The 23,103-nt window shown below is 39.0% G+C and overlaps 1 protein-coding gene across 1 annotated transcript in view; it reads right to left on the bottom strand.

The window, feature by feature from the left end:
- Mib1 (MIB E3 ubiquitin protein ligase 1) overlaps positions 1-23,103 on the bottom strand; it is a 96,061-nt gene that overhangs the window by 22,148 nt on the left and 50,810 nt on the right. The window contains exons 11-12 of the mRNA XM_005065382.4: positions 19,761-19,958; positions 17,032-17,183 (exon numbers count right to left, since the gene is read on the bottom strand). Of these exons, the coding sequence (XP_005065439.1) occupies positions 17,032-17,183; positions 19,761-19,958 (350 nt within the window). The remainder of the gene's footprint in view (positions 1-17,031; positions 17,184-19,760; positions 19,959-23,103) is intronic.

Below are 23,103 nucleotides of genomic sequence, written 5' to 3'. Positions count from 1 at the left end.
GTCTTGAATTTTAATCTCCCTGGCTCAGCCTCCCAAGTGTTGGGATTACAAACTTAAGCCACCATGCTCAGCTCCACTCAAATTAAGGAAAAGTCACTCGTGATAGACACGCTGTATTACAAAACGTCTGGATATCATGACTGTAATATTGTATACTATCTAGCACTCTGCATATCAGACCACATGAGAGAAAAAAAACTTATTAGAGACTCATAGTTTTTATACAAGCTTAGAAGATATATAAACCGCAGGAAATTGTATTAAAATTAAGATGCTACAGGGATGCGGAGATGGCTCAGCAGTGGAGGGCACTCGTTGCTCTTGCAGAGGACCCTGGTTTGGTCCCAGCACCACATGGTTGCTCACAGATGTCAGTCACTCCATCTCACCAGGCCTTTTCTGACCTCCTTAGGTACCAGTTACCAATGAGGCACATATACACTCATACAGGGAAACACTCATATGCATAAATCTAAAACAATTTTCAATTAGAAATAAAATGCTAATATCTAAAAGCTATGTGAGGAGCTGAAGAGATGGCTCAGTTATTAAACCCTTGTTCTGTCCTTGCAGAGGACATGGGTTCCGTTCCTAGCACCCAATGGCAGCTCACAAGATTTGCTCCACTTCAGAGAATCTGATGTTCTCTTCTGGCCTCCTCAGGCACTACAGCATGCATGTGGTTCACAGACACACATCAAAGCAAATATCCATATACATAAAATAACAATAAATGTGTTCAAAACAGACAATATAAACCAGCTATGATGCAACAGAGCCAAGATTCAACATCACTGTCAGCTACATAGTCCAGACTATATAAGACATCATCTCAAAGCAAACAAACAAAACAATAGGTAGAGATCTGAGTCACTCTCCTAACAGTACACAAGCCTGCAGTAGAGGCACACCCCTGTACTCCTAGCATTCAGGAAAGAGAGGCAGAAAGACCAGAAGTTCAAGTGCATTCTCACCTACACAGCAAGTTCAAAAGCACCCTGAGAAAAGCTAAAATTCAGTGTTAACATTACTGATTTAAACTGAATCTGTGCTACACTGAGAATGACAGCAATGGATCGTGTTCAGTTTTAAATATTTATTATCCCTAACCTGAAATGTTCTGAAAATTATTTTGACTGATAAATTAAAAAAATCCCAAGGCAAGTTACAAGATACTGGAAGAAGGACTAAGGCAAATGTCATGAAGACAGTTATCTTCTTGCAGTATATTCGATGCAGTACCATTTGACTATGTATAAAGTTCAATTAACAACTTTAAAAAATGCCAACACTAAGACAGTATTTGTAATTCGCCATCTTTGCTCCCTCCCAACATTGACAGAATAGAAAACCATCTGTACAATTAAAATTCAAAAGAAATACGGCATTATTGAGAAAAAATAGCTAGAAATTATAGTACTAGGAATGTATTTTTATTTTAAAATTTATTTTATGTGTAAGAATGCTTGCCTGGTACCCACATGCCTGCCTGGTACCCACAAGGTCAGAAAGAGGGCCTCAGATCCTCTGGAACCTGAGACAGTTGTGAGCCTCCATGGTGGTGCTGGGGGTCAAAGCAGAGTCCTCTGCAAAAGCAGCCATTGCTCTTAACCATTGAGTCATTTCTCTAGTACCTCTAACAAAGTACTTTAAAAGGAAATGGTAATTTCTGTCTTCCTATAGAAAATGTAATACCGTCACATGAGATGAATAAATCAGCCAACAGTTTAAGTTATGCATGCAGACAATACAGAAAAGATTTTTGGAGGATATCCAAACATCTAACTGGGTGTCAACATTAAGCCATCAGAATGAAATTACAATAAGATAAAAAACATATCTCTGTCTTTATTAACTGAAACAATAAAAGAGAGGTTTCAGAACACATTGACTATTGTTCCTGGGGCAGTGTCAGTGAGATCTCTGCCCTTCAAAAGCAAAATTATCATTTCTTAAAAAAAAAAAAAAAGGAATAAATGGCTAATGAGTCAGACAGGGTAGGCCACACTTCTGATGTCATACTTGGGAAACAGGGGCCCTCTTGTCAGTGATGACCCTTTGGAGACAGTCTCACTGTGTTCAGAGTGGCCTCTACAGGGTCTTCCTGCTTTAGCCTCCTCCATGCTGGGACTATATGCTATGCCACTATGCCCAACACAAATCTCTCTTTTCCCCTTCCTGCCTACAATACATTACTCCTATATTCTTAGTTTTCACTATTTTTGCCATTTAACCTACCATTTTAGCTCAAAACCTGGTTATTATTCTATATGGAAAACATTAAATTGTTCTGCTCATTTTCCTGATTAAATCTACCACTGTGCCTGATGGCCCAACATTCTTTAGATCAGCAATTCTCAACCTGTGGGTCAAATAACCTATGCAGTCACCTAAGACATCAGAAGACAGATACTTACATCAGGACATAACTGGCAAAATTACAGTTATGAAGTAGCAATAAAATAATTTTATGGTTGGGAATTGTCACACCATGATGAACTGTGTTAACGGGTTCCAACATTAGGAGGCTGAGAACCACTGGGTTACATAATAGGTCATCCAAATTTTTCCTCTGGACACTTCCACACATGGTCACCTCAACCCTTTACAACATACAAACATGACCATTTCACAATTTTCACAAATTAAAAATTACCATTTTCTAAAGTAGGACTTCTTAAAAATTAAATCTTTGTAAAATAAGTCTGAAGCTGGGTAAAGTATGGTATACCTTTAATCACACAGTTGGGAAGTAGAGACAAAAGGACCTGAAGTTTGAGGGCAGCCTCAACTACACAGTGAGTACTAGGCCAGCCTGGGCTATATGAACCTGACTTTAAAATAATACATACATACATCACATACACATACATATACATATACATATGAGAAAGAGAGAGAGACAGACAGACAGATAGACAGAGCGCCTATCTTAGTATGCTTTTAAGAGAACATGAAACAATACTTTTTTTCTTAATTTATTTTTTACATTCCTATCACAGTTCCCCCTTCCTTCTCTCCTCTCACTCCTTCCCTTCTCCCCCTCCTCCCATCTGCTCCTCAGAGAGAGTAAGGCCTCCTCTAGAGATCTACTAAGTCTGTCCCATCATCTTATTGGGGCAGGACCAAGGCACCTGTCTACCCCCACATCTCTGTGTCTAGGTGAGCAAGGTATCTCTCCAAATAGAATGGGCTCTACTAAGTCAGTTTGTGCTTTAGTGTTAGATCTTAGACCCACTGTCTATGACCTCATATATTGTCCCAGCCACACCGCTGTCACCTATATTAAGGGAGGCTTGTTTGGTCTTATGCAGGTTCCCCATCTGTCAGACCTGAGTCAGTGATCTCTCACTAGCTCAGATCAGCTGATTCTGTGGGTTTCCCCATCATGGTCTTGACTCCTTTGTTCATATTATTGCTCTTCCCTCACTTAGATTGTACTTCAGGCGCTTGGCTTGTTGGTTGCTTGTGGATTTCTGCATCTGCTTTCATCTGATGAAACAATACTTAATGTTTTATTGAAACCAATCATTGCATAATCAGCACATGGTTTACTGGTGTTAACTTGTAAAGAAATGCACACTCTGGACTGTTCAAAAGAGGAGGCAGAAAGGTTGTAAAACCCAGAGTGTTCACTGTGAAATTGTGTCTCCTAGAAATGTCAGAGGCACATTCACGAAGTCTCACCAGCATGGCTACTAAACACAACCTGAACAAGGACAGTACCAACAGACATGCTAATGCAGATGGAGGACAGCTCCCCTAACAACCACAGGCAACTGAGGAATGTTGAGAGCAGGAGACAGACTTCCTAAGGGAAGAACACACCAATTGGTTATCCAACACCAAACAGTCAGCCCTAAATACATATGCATACAAGTATCATACAAAGGCTATATTTATGTGTTTATGAATACACACATAAATGTGTGCACACACACAAATATAACAAGAAAAGCGGTCATGGATTTGAAGAACAATGGATGGCCATACACAGAGGGGTTTGGAGGAAAGGGAAATATAATCTTAAAAAACAAAACAAATATAAAAAGATATTTGTAAACAGATCAGTCAAAACTAATGAAAGCTGGACACGATGATGCAAGCATATAATCATAGCACTTAAAAGACTGATACAATATGACCATGAATTCAAGGTAAGCTCAGAGTAAATAAAGGCCCTGTCTCTTCAAAACTAATTACAAATTTTCTAAAAAAGTGCAGGCTAAGTAACTATCAGCCAGCTGACACTGTGCAGATTAATTTAATGCTTCATTTTTGTGGTGTTGAGGATGGATGGCCCTTACACAAACTAAGCTATAATCCTAGCCCTCCAGCTATCTACGCTTTAAAATATTTTTAAATTTTCATTTAGTGTTCTTTTCTGTCTGCTCTGAAGACCACATTACACTGGTCCTATCCCTTGAGCTGTGACAGTTTCTCATTCTTACTTTTGATGAAGCTGAGAAGCCCGTAGAGCACTAACTAGATCTCTAATTCTTCACCTGGGATCTTGCCAATGTTTTCTCATGATCACTGCAATTATGAGACCCTGGAAGGAAGATTACACAGGCAGTACCTCTTGTCACTTTTCACCTACTATCCACATAACTTAACACTCCTGGTGTTGACCCCTGACACCTGGAGGAGTGTCATAGCACATCCCACACTCAAGGGGTGCAAAGCCATGACCCCTGTGTGAGAGAAGCATCTACACAGGCTATGGGCACATTCTACACTGGAGCTGTGGGCTTTCACTTTTGCTTCTGTTAAAATCTTTCTCTCTCTCACTCTTCATACATATATTCTTAGGAGTATATTTAAATGGTTTATCTTTATTTTATGTGCATCAGTATGTTGCTTGCATGCATATATATATATATATCTGTGTGATGGTGTCAGATCCCCTGGAACAGGAGTTACAGATAGTTGTGAGCTGTCATGTGGGTGCTGGGAATTGATCCCAGATCCTCTGGAAGAACAACCGGTACTCTTACCAAGGAGCCATCTCTCCAACCCCCTTTTTCAGAGCATTTAATTAGAAACTTATCAACCCCTTCAGAAAAGTAAACAAAACATCCTTAGGCCCAGTCTGCAATGTAAGCTCAAAGAAAATAAAAGAAGGGTCTCTGGTCCCTCACCTCCATACACTGAGACCAGATCAGAGTGGTCTGCTCTTTTCTTTCCACAGAAGAGGTAATTTGGGAACACACACAGAACCTGGAAGGGCGGTTGCAGGCTCTTCTCTGCAGCACTTCCAGCTAGGTACAAGGGGGGCCTGTGGCTATGCTGCAAGCAATACAGGCCATGCAGTTACACAAAGACAATGTTCCTACCTAGCTCTCATTAAGTCATTCAGTATCTTTCTTAAGCCAAAAGACTGCTACTTGCAGTCTCTAAGATTTGGTGACACACTCTTCTTCATTTCTCAACTAGTTCTTTTCTAACTAGTTCTTTTCTAACAGAATAAGGGCATGGATGTTTTATAAATAAGATCTTACGACTAGTTAAGCAGGCATCTGTAAATCGTGCCAAAGAAGCATTAAGTTCCAGAACAACTAATAGTGGTGCCTAACCTAATCCCTGGCACATGGCAGTGCTCAGACATTTGCTGAATGACGAACAGATGAGTTCCAAGAAGCAGAAGGGACAAGCAGCTGTCTACACTGGTATGTAGTACTCAAATAGCACTGGGTCAATCTCTAGGGCGTGCCATGCTATTCCTAATGTCTTTCTTCAGCAAGAGAGGGAACTTTTTCTCAAATAAACCCAGCAGGTAAACTAAAGAAGCCTTGCATATTAGCATCATTTAATTTTAAAAAGACCTTACAACAGCAGTATATATTCAATAAATGTTTGTTTAGCTAATTTAAGAGTCCCTTAAATAAAAGGTAAAGAGGGTAGTACAAAACCCATGACAGAACTTAGAGAAAGTTAATCAATCACAAACAGAAGCTTTTGGAGCTGTGTCAAACATTACTATACAACTATGTACAGTAGATTCTTTGCACACGGAAACCACAGAGGTCAAAATTTTGGTCAGTGGAAAGAATGAAGAAACACAGGGAGTCAGCCTCGGTCATCTAGGCAAGGGACTAGCAATACCAAATCTTTGGTGGATTTGCTGAGCCCTGGAGCAGGAGTTCTCTAACTCATGTCAGTGTCACAACCCAGCACAGGAACCCAGTACAGTGTTTGCTCATTGCTATCCAACAGCAACGTAGAGAAATTTAGGACCCTGAAAATCAAGTGTATCATCTTTTACTGTGACTAATTAACAGTTAGGAAAAGTAAAGTTTTCTAAAATTTGCAATTATCTACAGCATTTCTTTAAAATACTTTAAAATTGTACCCCCTCCACCCTGTGCCCACAATTTAACACTGAACACAAGTGAATGTCAAGGACAACTCCCTCTGGATACTGTGAAAAGTGATGGTAGGTCTACTTGACTCTTAGCTCAGTGGATACTTGAGAGAACACATCTGAATTAAGAACAAGATGTACTTGGTTTCTCCTCTCCATTCTTTTAGGCTTCTGGGATTTAAATTTTATCTTCATGGATTTGTTAGGTTTGATATTTGGTTAAAAACAAATGTTTATATTGAAATTTACTCTGAATGTACTATTAAAATTGAGAACAGAAGTATTTCTTGTCTTTAGGCATTACATACACAGCAAAGTTATAGGAAATCCATGGCTGCTTTAGTCTGTGGATAGTCAGAGCTTATCAGAAAACTGGGTCACAGCTTGTAAGCGAGAGAGAAGCAGCTGCACACCTAGGGACAAACAGAGTCTATTTCACACCAAAAGGCTTCTTTGGACTTGAATGTGCATGCTTCAAAGCACATAATTATTCAGAGGCATTCCTGCCATGTTTTCACTAAGCACTACAACAAGGTGACCAAAGCAGACACTGAACTACCTATGCTTTTCTTAATGATCTTACCTCACAATCACTATACGGGTTCGACTTACCACTTCTACTGTCCAGTCAAGTACTATTTATTATATTTTAGAAGCCTCTATAGAAATAACTAGACCTAAATATAACAGTACAAAATTCCTAGAAGCTGACAGCTGTGTAATAATTACTGTACAAAACATTTTTAACCAACAAAAAAAGTCAAGATTATAAAATATTTTGGCAGCAGAGGGATTTTTACATCCTCCAGATCTGCCTGAAGACTGTCCTGCTACTAGCCAAAGTAAATTTTGTGTGCCTCCCTTTCCCTTTTTTCTCTGCAGCGCCTCTAAGTATAGTGACAGTCGCCTGAGGTTTCCCGTCTAAGCATAAGCGCAGGGGAATCTGGGAAATGTGAGTAGAAACATGACACACCACTTTATTTGGCAGTTCTTAGGAAGAAAAAAAAAAAGGCAGGGCAAATGGCACTGTTTGGACCACAGGAAGAACAATCAATAGGCAGAAAGCAAGATAGACGCTTCCTCAGCTTCCTCAGCCCTGAGATCGACAATCAACAGCTGAGAGACTATTTTTTGCTATGGTTGACTAAATATGGTCAGGGAAGAGAGAGGCACAAGTGAGCCTGTTTGCCTGGGAGTGCGTGTTTCAAATGCTTAGCTGCCTATAAAGCTCTAGCAGCCTAGGCTGTGGTTACTGGGGGAAGAATCTCAGTTTGCCTCTGTGGTGACGATGTGAAGTCCTGACCTCACCTGCAGACTTGACCTCTGGATATGACAAGGCAGCTTCACTGCAGACCTACCGTTAACCAGGAAATTCAAACTCTCGCTCCCCCAAAAGAATCTCAAAGCAAGAAAGACGCAGAATAGTTCCTGAGGTGTCAGAAGAACCCAATGTACTCTGGTGGCCACAGGAAACAGGGTGAATGTTTATAGCTACTTGGGGGAGTGAGGTGTGTTGGGGGGGTTGTTTGTAATTTTGTTTTTGTTTCTTGCTTTTAATCTATCTTTAACTTCCTCTGCAATTTTCACCCTCTTGTGAATTACTTTACCTAACATCAACAAACTAGGTACAATTCTTGGTCATTGTTAGCAACCATTCCCCATTACTTAACTTTCTCTAGCTTTCTATGCAATAACTGACATATTATATAGCCAACATTGATTCTAGTGTGTGTATGTGTGCATACACATGTGTGACTATGTGTGTGTCTGTGCGTTGAGGAAGGGCAGGAGAGAAAGGTAGATTATCCATTTTTTTATTTACTTATCTTTTAAATTTATCTTAAAAGGTAAGGTTCTGTGTCCACCTAAACCCCCTTACTTCATCCGGCTCAAAAACAGAAGTGCCGAGTCAGCAAATAATGTGAGGGAGCAATCATGATGCGGTGACTGCGGCATGACTGTCCCGGTCATCTACCTCACTTGTCCTGCAAATGCTGCCGGCCTCCAAGCACACAGGTAACCCGGTACAAGGGCCGACTTGTAAGGATGCTTCAGGCTGTCTGAATGCTTATCTAGTACTGACTGATATATATTCTCACTGTTAAATTCATTTATATCTGGGCATAGCCTAATTTCAAAGCTCAAACTGACCACTAAGTTTTTAAAATGCCATTGTTCAAGTAGTATGCCAGATAACTTCAAAAATACACAATTCACCACTGAGATTATATTACTAAAGATTTAAGCTTTAATGTTTTAAACAATTGTTTCAGTTGTTCTCACTTCTCTAGTAAATCGGCATCAATGCCTCCATAGTATGATAGCTTTTAAAAGCTATTTCAAGATTTAGTTAGCTAGAAACCTAGTAGTTACTAAAGTCTCCCTTGTTTACTATTCAGGCCACAAAACTGTATATGAAGGTGTATGGTGCAATTCTCAGCTGCAAGGCCAGCTGCTGCACTAGCATTCTTTACAAGCTGCAGAAATTCTACTACACCATTCTCCCAGTCTATACTTTTCCAAATCTCAAATTTTCTCAAGGTCTCCTTTCAAATGACCTTCGTAAATGTCAGTGATTAAAGGCCACTCACATTTTTTTCCTTTTGTTAAATATTTCAGGTAAAACCCAGAGTCTCACACACATTTAAGTGCTTCTGTTCTTTTATGGCAACATTGAAGAAGCTAAACTGTTTTAGTAATTTTCCTTTATATTAAAAGCCATTTTTAAAAAGTAATCTCACCCAAGTCAAATACTTTCATATCTATTTGAATTTGCATTCAATGAAAACAGAAGCACAAAACTCAGGTAAGGAACTAATAACAAAGAACAACAGAGAACTTGCCAAATGACAACCTTGAAAATAAATTACCATTTATGAACAGTCATTGACTCATGCAATAAAAAAGTCAATTCTGGTGTAATATGTTCCTTCCAGTAAGGTTTAGGTAAAAGTATCTGGTTTATAACAATACTTTTAAAACACTAATTACCATCTGTTTACAGTATCTAGAAACAAAGTAAAGTAGAAGAAAAAGGACCTGCGAGAGCACAGCACTCTGGCGCTGGCATTTCTGAGTACACGCAGAACTCCACTGACTCTGCATCTCCTGAAGAAGAATAAGCAGGACAAGCACCCAGTGCTTATGTGCACCCACCACAAAGCGCACCAAGTACACACTGAGGTCAGGTAAATCTGTGTGAAACTGGGTCTCTGAAACTCATCTCTGCACTATTCCCATCAGGAACCAGAATGTTTACTAACAAAGGGGAAGGGGCTTCAAGTTTCCACAGCAAACAGCTTAGTAGTGCCTACTCAGAGCACATACTTCTTTATGTACCCATATGAACTTACACTGCTATGGAATGTAAAGAAGTATGTATTTTGGGTAGGTAATGGCCAACAAGAGGAACAATGCTTTCCAGGAGGATGACCTTGGCATGATGAATTACCCTGCTGCCAAATACATGGCCACTAACAGTATTAAAATCCCTATCCCAAAAGTATGCACCAGCCATTTGCAAGTGCAAACTAATATACATTACATTATATTTAAAGGAAAAGTTCCATAAGTGGATTTCAATTTTTATTTTAGTTCTACATTCTACATTGTGTGAGTACTCACATGATTAAAATTTTACTACAAAAGAAATAGTATTGCCAGCACAAACAGTGAGATACAGATCGACCATTTTCTGTCTTCACAATTTGATCTTTATTTAGGTCTATCAGATTAATCAAATCAGAATCAACAGATCTAGTAGGAAAATTAAGGCAACAAAAATCACATTAAAATGTGATTTTACTCGTGTTTTAATAACTGTTCTTCACATGTGGTAAAATGTACCACCTATTAAAATCAGAGGATTTTCTAAGGCAAATTTTTCAGTTTTACATTTTCTTTCCTGACACTATTGAAAACTATAATTTTAAAGGCTATCTTTTAAGTAAAATTATACTGTACAAGTGAAATTATTTGCCCTTGTCTCCAGTTTGTCAGTTCTTAACCCAACTTTACATGCTGCTAACACTTAAAGCATGAGAGAGATGGATAAAAATGACAAAATGTTGGGCCCCAACTCAAAGGAAACAGTATATATTGGTAACAAACTGTCAAATATTTTACAGACTGTATTATCCTTGTTTATATCAAAGGGTATCATTCTGCTCAAAATGAATTATGAACAACTGTATTAATTATTCCACAAGTCTGAAAAGAATAATTCTTTAAAAACATTTCAGCAACTAGGAATTTCGGCTACAATCCTTAGAAAATGCTAGCTGTTCATTTATAAAGTGAAATTGAAAACTGATTCTATGGTTCCAAGTTTAGCTACCATATCTAGGAGTGTTCTCAATCACCCTGAAATGTCACGTCTAGCACTTAGATCAGGTGTTCCTTTTGAACGGAGTACATGTTAAGACTCTGGGCATCTGCTGACACTGCTGTAACCCAAACACGTCAACTGCCTTCCTGACAGGGATGACAGATGCTGACATTATCAAACGCTGCACTATTTTTTCCCATGGCCTCTCCTTGCCCTGATATGGCCAGTACATGGAACCGAACTATCCAAAAGCACACTTGAGCAACTGCATCTGCTGAATGGCTGCCATGTAACTACTAAAAATAGAGCCAGGCTAGTGCTGCCTTCAGCACTCAATTCAGGCAGTTGAGCACCTATTTCACTATTATGAAAAATGATGGAAAGAATTAAAACTACATTAATTTCACCAGCGGCAAAATACTTAAGAACTTACAGAAGCAGAATATCATATACAACTATTTGCATGTTGTTTTACCCTGTGTCATCCTTCTCCCAGGTTAGTTTAAGAGAATAAGTTAATGTATTTCACTCCGCATTCTTATTTTACAAATTATCATTTATCAGACTTGTATCTCTCACAAGAATATGTTTCAGAAGCTATCCTTCTCAGACAGGAAATCTACAGCAGAATCACACTATAACAAGTACTTTAACAAAATTCATGGATTATAGCTAACTACCACACATCCATGTAACACTAACCTTATAATAGGAACTATACAATGTACACTCAAAAAAGCAAAGAATTTAGTTAAGGAAATAGATCTTGAAGGAGGTTAAATTATGACCTCAAGGTTAGTAGGCCAACACAAGCAAAAACAAAGAATGACACTGAAGACATGCATGATCTATTTATAAACTAAAGGGTAGAGGTGTTTTCTTAAGGCCACTCATATCCCTCCACTGCTGTCAGCAACTTGCTTAGTCCTTGACTATCGCACTAAAAAGCAGCACAGAAATATGCAGCTAACATGACTCTCAGTTTCTAGCTTAATTAGTTAAAAACCTGGCTTGGCAGTCTGGATGTGGTGGCACACAACCTTAATCCCAGCACTCAGGAGGCAAAAGCGAGTGGATCTCTGTTTGAGGTCAGTCTGGTGTCTGAGTTTCAGGACAGTCAGGGCTATACAGAGAGACAGTCTCAAAACAAAGAAGAAAGGGAAAAAAATAAAGAAAAGACAAAAGAACTTGCTGGGAGATAAACTGGAAACATTACTCTGCCATGCATTAGACCTCTGTTCTTTCTAAAGGATGCTGATTTTCCAAGAGGCTATTTATGTGCACTTAAGAATTACGTAGCCGGTTGTGGTTAGTATGCACACCATGCACACCAGCAGGATTTGCTGAAGGAGGCAGACGAAGGAGGATCGAGGCCAGCCTGGACTGACTACACATTAAAATAAACAAGAATTACATAAAGATGAGTGAGTTACAAGAGTACCAAGTGGTAGGACATGCACGCACAAGAGGGAATTTCACTCCTGGCGACTGGCACACCAGTACGGGGACTTCTAACATTTGTCATGTTGAATTTCCATAAAGGAGCATTTAACCAATTTGGATCCTAAACTAGCAGCAGTAATGCTTTGCTAAAGCTGGTAAAATGGAACCAAATCGCCTCTTCAATGGATTTGGTCCCCTTCAACCAGCTGTAGCTATGCATTGATTACCACAGGATACCAGCGTTTCATCTGTGAATATGAACTATATGGCAACTAATTTCAGCTTATTGAATTTTTTCTGACTGTAATTAAAAGTAAATAACTAGCAACTGTCGATTTTATTTGGAAGAACTACAGTGATTAAAGATGTTTATTAAAAGGTTTATAAAAAAATGTGTGATAAAAAGGATTTCAAATAAACTTATTTATTTGTGGTCTTTGGTATTAACTTTTCATTTTAACTAATTTTAAAAACTACTATAAAAGCATTGCAAATTTTAAAAATCAAATTATTAAATTTCTCATTCTTTTTAAAATAAGAAAATGCCCATTGTACTACCTGATGAACTTCCTGAAAAGGAAGAAAATATCTGAGAAATTCCTCTAAACTCACCTAAAAACATGAGACTATGACAGTGTGTTTCGCACAGGTATGCATATGTTGAGAGTTATTTATATAATTCTTAAAAAGCATGTGTATTTCTAAATATGCATGGCCACAGAGAGGGTAGAGGCATCAGATCTCCCTGGAGTTATAGACAGCAATACCTGTCATGGGTACCTGAAACTAAACTCACATCCTCTGAAAGAAATATATACTCATAAATGCTGAGCCATCTCTCCAGGGCATGGTATGTATGTTTAAAATTACAGAAAACAAAGGGAGTCATTATCTTCAATAGTACTAATTTTCTAGCTTTCAGGTTTGCCACACTATTTACCTGAGTATTAGTATGATGTTGCAGAATGCTGTCTCAGGGACAGACTTTAACAATAAACATCTAATTCTTCTGACCCTTAACCTGAAGCAAAGATTTCTAATACTCAAAACAAAGAAAATGCTAATTATTATTTATGAAGACTTTCAACTCTCCAGCCTTGTTCCTCACCTGCCAGTGACAATCCTCACTAATCAACATGTCACTGTTCTCCTGTTTTTTCCTCACAAGAGCTTTCCTCACAAGTCTCAGACTAAACTCTAGGGGAATATCACTATAAACATAAAACATCTGGCTGGAAATGCAGCTCCAGGGTGCCTAGCACATACAAAGTCCTGGGTTCAATCTACAGTACTACCAACACAAACAAAAACAAACACATGGCCAGTATTATTCTGAATTAAAATTCTTAAACCCACAGATCAACACTGAAATTTTACAATCTGTACTGATCTGCACCTTCAAGTCCAGATCTCAAAGAGTATCTTCCATAAACATAAGGCGCCTATACATATTTTGAAGACCAAGATAATAAAAGTTTCCCTTCAGAAAATCACATCCAATAATTATCAATTCTACCATGTCGCTGATGCACTGATGAAAAATTACTGTTATTAACTAAAAGCGAAGCTCGGGGTGGGGGGAATGTACTCAACTGCTACATACACACATACAAGGGCATATGCAAATGTTGGAAACTTACCACATTTTCAATCACTAAAAAGTGGAAATAATTACAAGCAAATACTTGTCCCAATACTAGCTTATACAATGCTGTTAAAAAGAAAACAAATCAGTGAGGAGGCCTAGGCAATCCATTGGGCCTTGGGTAGCAGATCGGTATTTATCCCGGGTATACACACGGACTTTGGACTCCCATCCAACAATGAGAGATGCACTCTCACCCTGAACTCTTGGGGGAGGGTCTAGGCCCTGCCCTGGATGAAATGACAGACTATGGACACCCCATGGAGGGCTTCACGCTCCCTGGGGAAATGAGGAGGTGATCGGGGGGGGTTGGTGGGAGGGCACAGAAGGAGGGAAGGGAAATGAAGAGGGATCTGGAATTGACATGTGAAGCAACCTTGTTTCTAACTTATATTTAAAAATAAAATATATTTTAAAAAAACCTAATGGGAAAAATGTGTAAACATTCTAAAAAGAAAACAGAAAAAAAAATCCTCAAAAACACCCAAGAATTATACTAACCAAAGAACACTAGTTACAATTACAGTGAAACAGAAGTCCATCATCAACTAAGTAACTGAAGCCAGTGCAAAACAAAAGAGGCTAAAACATTATAATATGGACAGAAGCCACATTAACAAGAAAGACTAGGAAATAGGCAAAGAAATGCAAAGTGTTACCATGTCTATTAACATTTGATATTTAACCTAAAAAGAGTGCAATTTTTAGCATTTGGAAATAGTAATGTGTCATATCTGCTTTTCCAAGGTAAGGTAAAGACTCAAAGTCTACAAAGAAAAGTTAACTTTAATAAAATATTTGATACGAAAAAAAATCTCAAAACACCCAACCTGCTATTATAATTGACACACATGTTTAAATAACCATTTACTGTCTTCAAATAAAATTGGTATATGGCAACCAAGAGTCACGACTGCCCAACAGTAAAAAAGGAATAAAGGATTCAACTAGCTTTAACCAAAGCCATTTTGTTACATAATTAGCGCAGTTTCCTTTCTTTGAAAAATATTTAACTGATACATGCAGGTGTATGTGTGCCACAGCAACCATGTAGAGGTCTGAGGACAACTTGCATAGTAAATCAGTTCATTCTCTCCTTCCGTAACTGGGTTCTGGGGCTGAAGTCGGCATCATGCAACAAGCACCTTCACCCCCTGAGCCATCTCTGCAGCCCTTTCCTCTCTTTACTGTCATCTACTACAAGTTAGCTGGCTGAAGGAGTCACTACTACATGTTTTCTAAAGAATCCTCAAGAGTTATACAAGAATTCAAGAAACAGAAGAAAAACATTCCTCCTCCTCAATATGCTCAACTTATTAACTAACCTATGCTCACAACTAATGAAATTCAAAATACTGAAGACACCAGTTTTCTATACCCTTCAAATTACTAGTTTGTCTCAAACTTTACAGTATAACCTAAATTCCCTCAAAAAATCTTTTTGACCATTTAATCTGAAGTGCTTGCTCCATCTGAATACCTTCAGTTTTCTTACAGAAGTCATTCTGTAATTAATCCTCTATTATCTTTTGAAGTCTTGAGTTGCTTTTCTGTTAAGACTAATTTGAGTGTGTGCTATTCAGACATGTGGAGGACATACGCCTGAATATGAACACCCACAGTCTTGCAGGAGAGGCACACAGTAAACAGGCAGCACTAAGCAGACCACACACTTGAGTAATACCCCGAACGGAACTTTGCTGGACAGAAGGAAGCAGCTGCAGGGGGAAAGAAGGAGAAGGTGACTAAGAGAACATCCCTCATGGAAGAAAGTGTTTGAGAACCTGGAGGAAGGCAGTAGATGGCCTACTTTAGGAAGGAAAACAGTGTAATAGTGTAGCTGAAGGACGCGGCAAGCAGAAAGATTTCAATTAGTGGGACATAAAATCAGAGAGAGGGGCTCTGGACAGTCAGCCTGGCATAGTAGTATACATTTGCCTATAATCCTGGCCCTCAGGAGACGAAGGCAGGAAGATGACAGGCCCAGGTCCACTTCTCAATGAAAACGTCTTGAAAAAGAAAGGAAATGTGCTTAAATGCCAAGCCAAGGCACATAATTCTCACATACTTCATCGATAAAATGAGGTTATTGCTGGGCAGTGACCTGCACACCTTTAATCCCAGCACTCGGGAGGCAGAGGCAGACAGATCTCTGGGAGTTAAAGCCTAGCCTAGTCTATAGAGAGTTTCAGGACAGCCAGAGCTATTTCACAGAAAAACACTATCTCAAAAAATAAAAGAACATAGCCAATTCATAGGCTGTTCAAAGGGCCAGGTCCATTGCTTTATGGCATGCACCTCAAAGCTGCATGGCCCCAAGTACAATCACCAGCAGGGCTGGCTTTAAAATTTGGTCTTTTAAAAGAATTAAATGAGATGATGCATCTAATGCACTTAGCCGAGGTTTATCATGGGATATCATCATTTTCACCTTCTATTTGAAGGGCAGAGACATAATTATTGTCTCCTTCAAAATGCAAATATGTGTAATCTGAAAAAAAAAATCACTATGTAATCAACAATTCAGTCCTTCCGTGTGCCCTGCCCCCAATCAGTAGTCAGAATAAAACAAACCCTTTGTCTTCAGTGACTACTTCACATAGTTATACTAAGAAGCTTTAACAAACACATTAAGGAATTCCTGGAATAAGAATTCATGGACAGCCAGGTTGTGGCGGTGCAGGTCTTTGATTCTAGCATTCGGGAAGGCAGAGGTAGGTGGATCTCTGTGAGTCTGCAGCCAGCCTGGTCTAAACAACCCAGCATTAATAATGATCGTAAATACTCAACATTGTGTAAATGGATAATGTATACCTTGAGAATGATGTCGAAGAAGCAAAACATCTTAAAATGCACTTAATTAAAATATTTATGTATTGCCGGGCGGTGGTGGCGCACGCCTTTAATCCCAGCACTCGGGAGGCAGAGGCAGGCGGATCTCTGTGAGTTCGAGGCCAGGCTGGACTGATAGCCTCGAAAACAATACAGAGAAACCCTGTCTCGAAAAACCAAAAAAAAAAAAATGTATGTATTAGCTAGTACTCCTGATATTTTATAACTAGTAGATTCAATAAACATCTAACCATTTCATAGTACTTATATCAGAGTAGCATGTACCTGATGAGTAAAGGCATATTTTCTACAGAGCTTTGTCATTTGAGATGCTGAAATCAGCTGAAATTGTCCTCATTACATCAGGAAAACACTACTACAGACAACAATACCTAAGGCAGAACAAGAATACATTTTTACCTGGGATTTCCTCTCAGTGCAGCATGATGCAGGGCATTGAACCCATTGTTGTTCGTGATGGTCACATCTGCTCCAGCTTCCAAAAGAACAGCCAGGATGTCATCACGCTTCTTACTTATGGCATCATGGAGAGGGGTGTCACCTTCAGAATCCTTTTATTTTAATTTTTTTTAAGTTTAAAGAGATTTTCATTAGTTTTCCTTCCGTTGATCACATCAACAGGGAGATTTTCACTTAACTTCTAACAAAGAAGCAGGCTCTATACAATAGAACAACTGTCAGCCAGCAGCCATGCTCAGAGTCCTTGTTGGCTTGCTGTTGAAATGGAGATGGTGGTGATGGTGGTGGTGGTGGTGGTGGTGGTGGTGGTGGTGGTGGTGGTGGTGGTGGTGGTGGTGGTGGTGGTGGTGGTGGTTTTTGAGACACATTCCCACAATGCAGCCTGAGCTGGCCTGAAACTGTCTATATACTTAGTTGAGACTGGCTTTGAACTTCTAATCCTCCTGCCACTACTTTCCCAGTGCTGGGGATTACAGGCATGTGCTAACACACCCAACGTCATGCTCTATTAAATATAAAATGCAGGCGAAAAAAGGTCAGGGCTGGAGATGTGGCACTGCTGGGAGAGCACATGCCTAGCATGCACAAAGCCCTGGGTGCTAGTCAGGCATCACAAGAAACTGCCATGACAACATACGCCAGTAACCCTGGCACTTGGGAGGCAAAGGCACAACCAATAGAACATTATTGTCTACAATGTGAGTTCAAAGCCAGCCTGGGCATCAAGAGACCCAGCCTCAAACATTAAAACAAAGAACCTACAGAAGCAGTCTTAGATCCCAGGACAATGAGTTTAAAGACAGTGGTTTTTGGCCTTAATTACACAAGTATCAACAATTCTTCAGTTTCCTACATATTGGTAAAATTCAACAACCGAAGTGTTTTCAAAGGGCAGGAAAGTGGCTACTTAGTTCAAAATAGAAGCACATTTAATCAAAACCTACATTTTCTAAATCTGCTTTTAAAAAGTTATCTCTCTCTGAATGGAGTATGGTATGTAGTACACCCATGCACACCTCCAAGGAGTCTGGAGAAGGACATCAGGCATCTTCCTCCACTCTCCATTTAAGGCAGGATCCCCAATTAAATTAGAAGTTTACTGTTTCAGTTGGGTTGTCCAGCCAGCGAGCTTTGGAACCAACTTGTCTCCATCAATCCAATGCTAGGTTTTCAGGCATGTGTAGCCATGCCCAGCTTTTTATGTGGATGTGAAATATCTGAACTCATGTCCACTTGCTTGAGTAAGTACTCTCACTCACTGAGCTGTCTCTCCAGTCCCTCAAGCCACCCTTTTTAGAGGTATTTGTTATTAATCAATTTACTTAGCAATAAACTCTAATTCAATATTAACTGTCTGCATAAATGAATTATTTATAGCTTATACAATTTGTAGTATTATAAATTCTATATAGCCTACCCTCTATCATATACCACAGCTGTCATATCCAGCTTTCCACCTGTTTTTATAATTTAAATCTTACCAGAACATAGCCATGCCCATCTACCTATGTATTAGCTATGATTGCCTTATTCTATAAAGGCAGAGTTGAATAGTCTTAAAACAAAACACTGAAAACCTACAGTACCATCTGACCCTTTACAGAAAATGTTTTCCAATCACAGGCGCCCACCCACATAAAATATTCCTAACCCAAATTCAATCCAACCACCTACCTTCTATTTGATGGCACTAAAAATGTGTAGCCTCTCACTTGAGGAGAACTCTTATGCTCGGAACACCCTTCCACAGGTCCCTGGTCTGTCCTGCTTTCTGGTCCCCACAACAGCTATTCCAAAGCACAAGTTTCAATTACGCTTTGTCTATCCCAATTCCAATTCACACTCCCTACAGACAGGAGGGTAGATCTAATTTCTCCTTCAACTGATCACCCTCAGTTCTTCCTCCACATCCTGGACCTCATCACTTGAGAAAACTTACTTCCTAGTAACCATTTGCTGAGCAGCACCTGTTGCCGCATTCTAAAGCTGCTGCTCCGACTGCTGCACTTGGAATTCTGTGCTGAGATTCATCCACACCACAGCTTACGAAGTTCACAGTGATTCCTCCTGTTGTGATCTAATTATTATTGAGCTTTTAATTTAAAGAAAGTAGTTCTACATATTCAAATAGTGTTTCAAGGACTACTTTCATTTAAAAATAGTAAGTTTTCAAGTCTATTTTGTTAAAGATGATCAAGAGAAAGAAAGGCTAGGAAGGAATCTAAACAAAGCTATACTATGACTGTGTGCTATTTGTTTTGCTATAAGGATAAGTATTCATTCCAAATTTTAATCTGATATGTATACAAAGGACAGTGTTTAATAACACATTATGGACACAGACTGTATTTTTCTTACATATGTAGTTTAAGTTCATCTAGTTACTAAATGAGCTTAGAAAAAAATCATTTCATAGGTGAAATTTTTGCTTAAAACATTAGGCCACTTTTCTTCCTACTGTAAATCAACACAATATATTTTCCAAAACAAACCTAAACAAGGATCTATAATAAATGAAGTTATAATGAAAATATTTATGAAGTAAGTTATTTTATATCAGTCTGTATCTTGGGATATTATTCATAATAACAAATTTACCACAGAACTTTCTATGTCCCTTTAACAGAGTTCTACTGATGCCCGCTCAGTATCTTCCTTACAAGTCTTACCTGGAGACTGGGGTGACAACCAAAGTCCAGCAGCGTCTTCACAACCTGAAGATGGCCTTTATTGACAGCGATATGCAGAGGTGTCTGCCTACGCTTATTACGAGCATTCAGGTCAGCACTGCCTCGGTGCAGGACTTCAATAACAGCACCCTCATCTCCAAAGGCTGCATGGTGAACGGCTCGATCTCCATCTTTATCCTGAACATCAGCATGAAAGTTCAATCAGTAAAGAGTTAAGAAAGAAAAGCTGAATCTGTAAAACACCACGAACCAGATTAACTTCAGAAAAATTGTTGGGATATATAAAAACAGTGAAACCAATAAAATAGCTCTAAATTGACATGAACAATAACAAATGATAAAACTAGATCAGTTACATTATACCATATGTAAACTGGACCTAAGCCTATTAATACTAGTGGCACTTTATCAAAATTCTATTGCTAGGGGATCAAACCTAGAGTTGCATATAGGTAAGGCACATACTCTACAGCTTACGTACACCCATCTCTTAACAAGGAACCTTTCAGCCAGGCAGTGATGGCACACACCTTTAATCCCAGCACTCAGAAGACAGAGGCAGGCGGATCTCTGTGAACAGCGCCAGGACAGCCTCCAAAGCTACACAGAGAAATCCTGTCTCAATAAATCAAACAAAAAAACAAATAGCCTTTCAGACAAGATCTCACCATGGAGCCTCAGTTAGCATTGAACCCTCCTGCCTCAGTCCTGGTATTCCCAGCATGCACAACTAAACCAGGCTCAATACTCTTAAATTACACGAAAACTACATTAGCATCAGTCGAGTGCTAACAAAAAGTATCAAAACAATGTGGTCTTAATTACCTTTAAGTAGAAATTACATAATATTAGTCAGAGTTACATCTAAGTGCTGAACATTCCCAGTTCTGTATATTTGAGAACAGAAAAAAACTTAACTAATGTATAAATATATAAAAAGAAATAAAGACTGAATTAGTAAATTCCACACTTCCAAAATTCTAAAACTCTTTCAGAGGAATTAAACTTTGTTTGCCATACTGTATATGATAATCTTATTTCTAAAGAGACAAGATTAACTTTTTACATAGGTAAGAAACTATAACACTTTGGACCAAGATAAAGGATAGGTAAATGAGTATTTTTTTTTGAATTTGTCAAATGTAAATGGACTAGACAGTGTTAATATAATTCTTGCCTGTATATAGTTATTGACTTACTATGTATAGTTTTCCTAAACCTTCGCTTATTTAGACAAAAAGGGGGAAATGTGTGATATTTTGTTTGTGTTCTGACAAATAAAGCCTTGCCTGGAGATCCGAGGATGGAGCTAGCCACTAGTTAACCATAGAATCTGGGCAGTAGCCGGGCGGTGGTGGCGCACGCCTTTAATCCCAGCACTCGGGAGGCAGGGGCAGGCAGATCTCTGTGAGTTCGAGGCCAGGCTGGACCGACAGCCTCCAAAATACAGAGAAACCTTGTCTCGTAAAACCAAAAAAAAAAAAAAAGAATCTGGGCAGTGGTTGCACAAACCAGCCTTGGGTTATGGGTGTGGACAGGAAGTGATAGGGTGGGGCAGAGAGAGGATCTCAGCCTTTGGGATGGAGGAAGGAGACAGGTAGGAAGCAACTGATGACTGCTATCAATTCTCTGAACTTCCAGGTTTTTACCCTGATATCTGACTCCTGATTTTATATTAACTATATTAATGCTACAGAAAAATGTTTGTACTATACAATAAAGGGAATATATATTATGTAACATTTTTATTTACATATAATTAGTACCATTACCTTTGCAGAGGTAGATATGCATAGAGAAGGATACCGTAATGTTTCTGTATTCATGAAATACTACACTCTTGAAATAACAACACTCTATGAAGCCTATTCAAGCTTCCCTCCAAAAGTGACTCTCAATCAATACCTAGCAGATTCCCTAGGTTTTACAGAGCTTGAACTCACTTGGTGCCCAAGACTATTTAAGCTACTTTTCAAGGATGACATAAGTAAATACTGCTGGAATTAAATACATCTAAAACAAGTGAATGGGTACAAAACAGGCACTGAATTCAAGATAGCTTTTCGTTGTTAGTTTTTGTTTTAAAGTATTTGACGGTTACTTTCCAACAGATGTCAAGGGTAGTATTTATACAGGAATGAGGTTCAATGAACATTTCTTGAAAAAGCAGGAAATTTCTACCTTGTGAATATTTCCAGCTGAATCAAATTAAGAGTTTTTGTTACCAATCAATACTGAGAATGAAGGACTACCAAGCAATCACATAAAAGGTTCTACTCTCAGAATTCCGAGCAGCACTGTAGTCACATATTCCAGAAAAACAAGCACATGTACAGGTATACACACAGGCACACAAGGATAGATAACTGATTTGCCTAATCTCCAATATGAATGTTTTTTCCTATTACAATTTTTAAAATTCTGTGTGTGTGGTGGGCGACAGAAAGGGCACGTGAGTGTTAGTTTGTGGAAATGCTTTTGAGTGCAGGTACTCTTGGATGCCAAAGGCATTTGTCAATCCCTGGGCAAGTGAGACACTCCACATGGCTGCTGGAAACTGAACTCAGGAGTACAGGCTCCTAACCAGAGCCATCCCTCCAACCCCTCTAGTATAATCTTTATCTTTCCATTTAAAAAAGAAGCAATCCACTAATACCAATTAAGTAAAATAGGAATTATTTAAGAATATGAATTTATGCTGGGGCGGTGGTGGCGCACGCCTTTAATCCCAGCACTCGGGAGGCAGAGGCAGGCGGATCTCTGTGAGTTCGAGGCCAGGCTGGACCGATAGCCTCCGAAACAATACAGAGAAACCCTGTCTCGTAAAACAAAAAAAAAAAAAAGAATATTAATTTATTATACTTACGGCTGTTAGAAAACTATTAACTGAAGCCAGGCATAGTGCCACACACCTATAATCCCAGCACTAAGGAGGCTACAGCAGGAGGACGACAATTTCAAGACCAGCCTGGACTATATAATGAGTTCTGGGCTAGCCTGGGCTATACAGTGAGTGAGATTCTGTCTTAAGACAGACAAGCAAGAAAGGTAGGCAGGTGGGGAGGAAGGGAGGAGAGAGAATAAGCAAGAGAAAGAAAAAAAGGAAACACGCACACACACACACACGCAAAACATGCTACACAGAACCTATTAACAGTTTGTTTATGTAAAAACAAATACTAAAAAACTTTAAACCTTGATATATGACATTAAAGAAAAAAGTTAAAGATTATAGCACATACATATGAGACTACAATTACATCTGGTTCTAGGGTTCTCTTCTAAATTGGAAAATCAGTGTACTTGTAAGTTTTCTTGCTTT

This window comes from Mesocricetus auratus, unplaced genomic scaffold (assembly GCF_017639785.1).
Source record: "Mesocricetus auratus isolate SY011 unplaced genomic scaffold, BCM_Maur_2.0 Super-Scaffold_100015, whole genome shotgun sequence".
In the NCBI taxonomy this organism is placed as follows: domain Eukaryota; kingdom Metazoa; phylum Chordata; class Mammalia; order Rodentia; family Cricetidae; genus Mesocricetus; species Mesocricetus auratus.
Note: the sequence above shows the minus strand (reverse complement) of the source record. Positions and strands in the feature narration are given on the sequence as shown.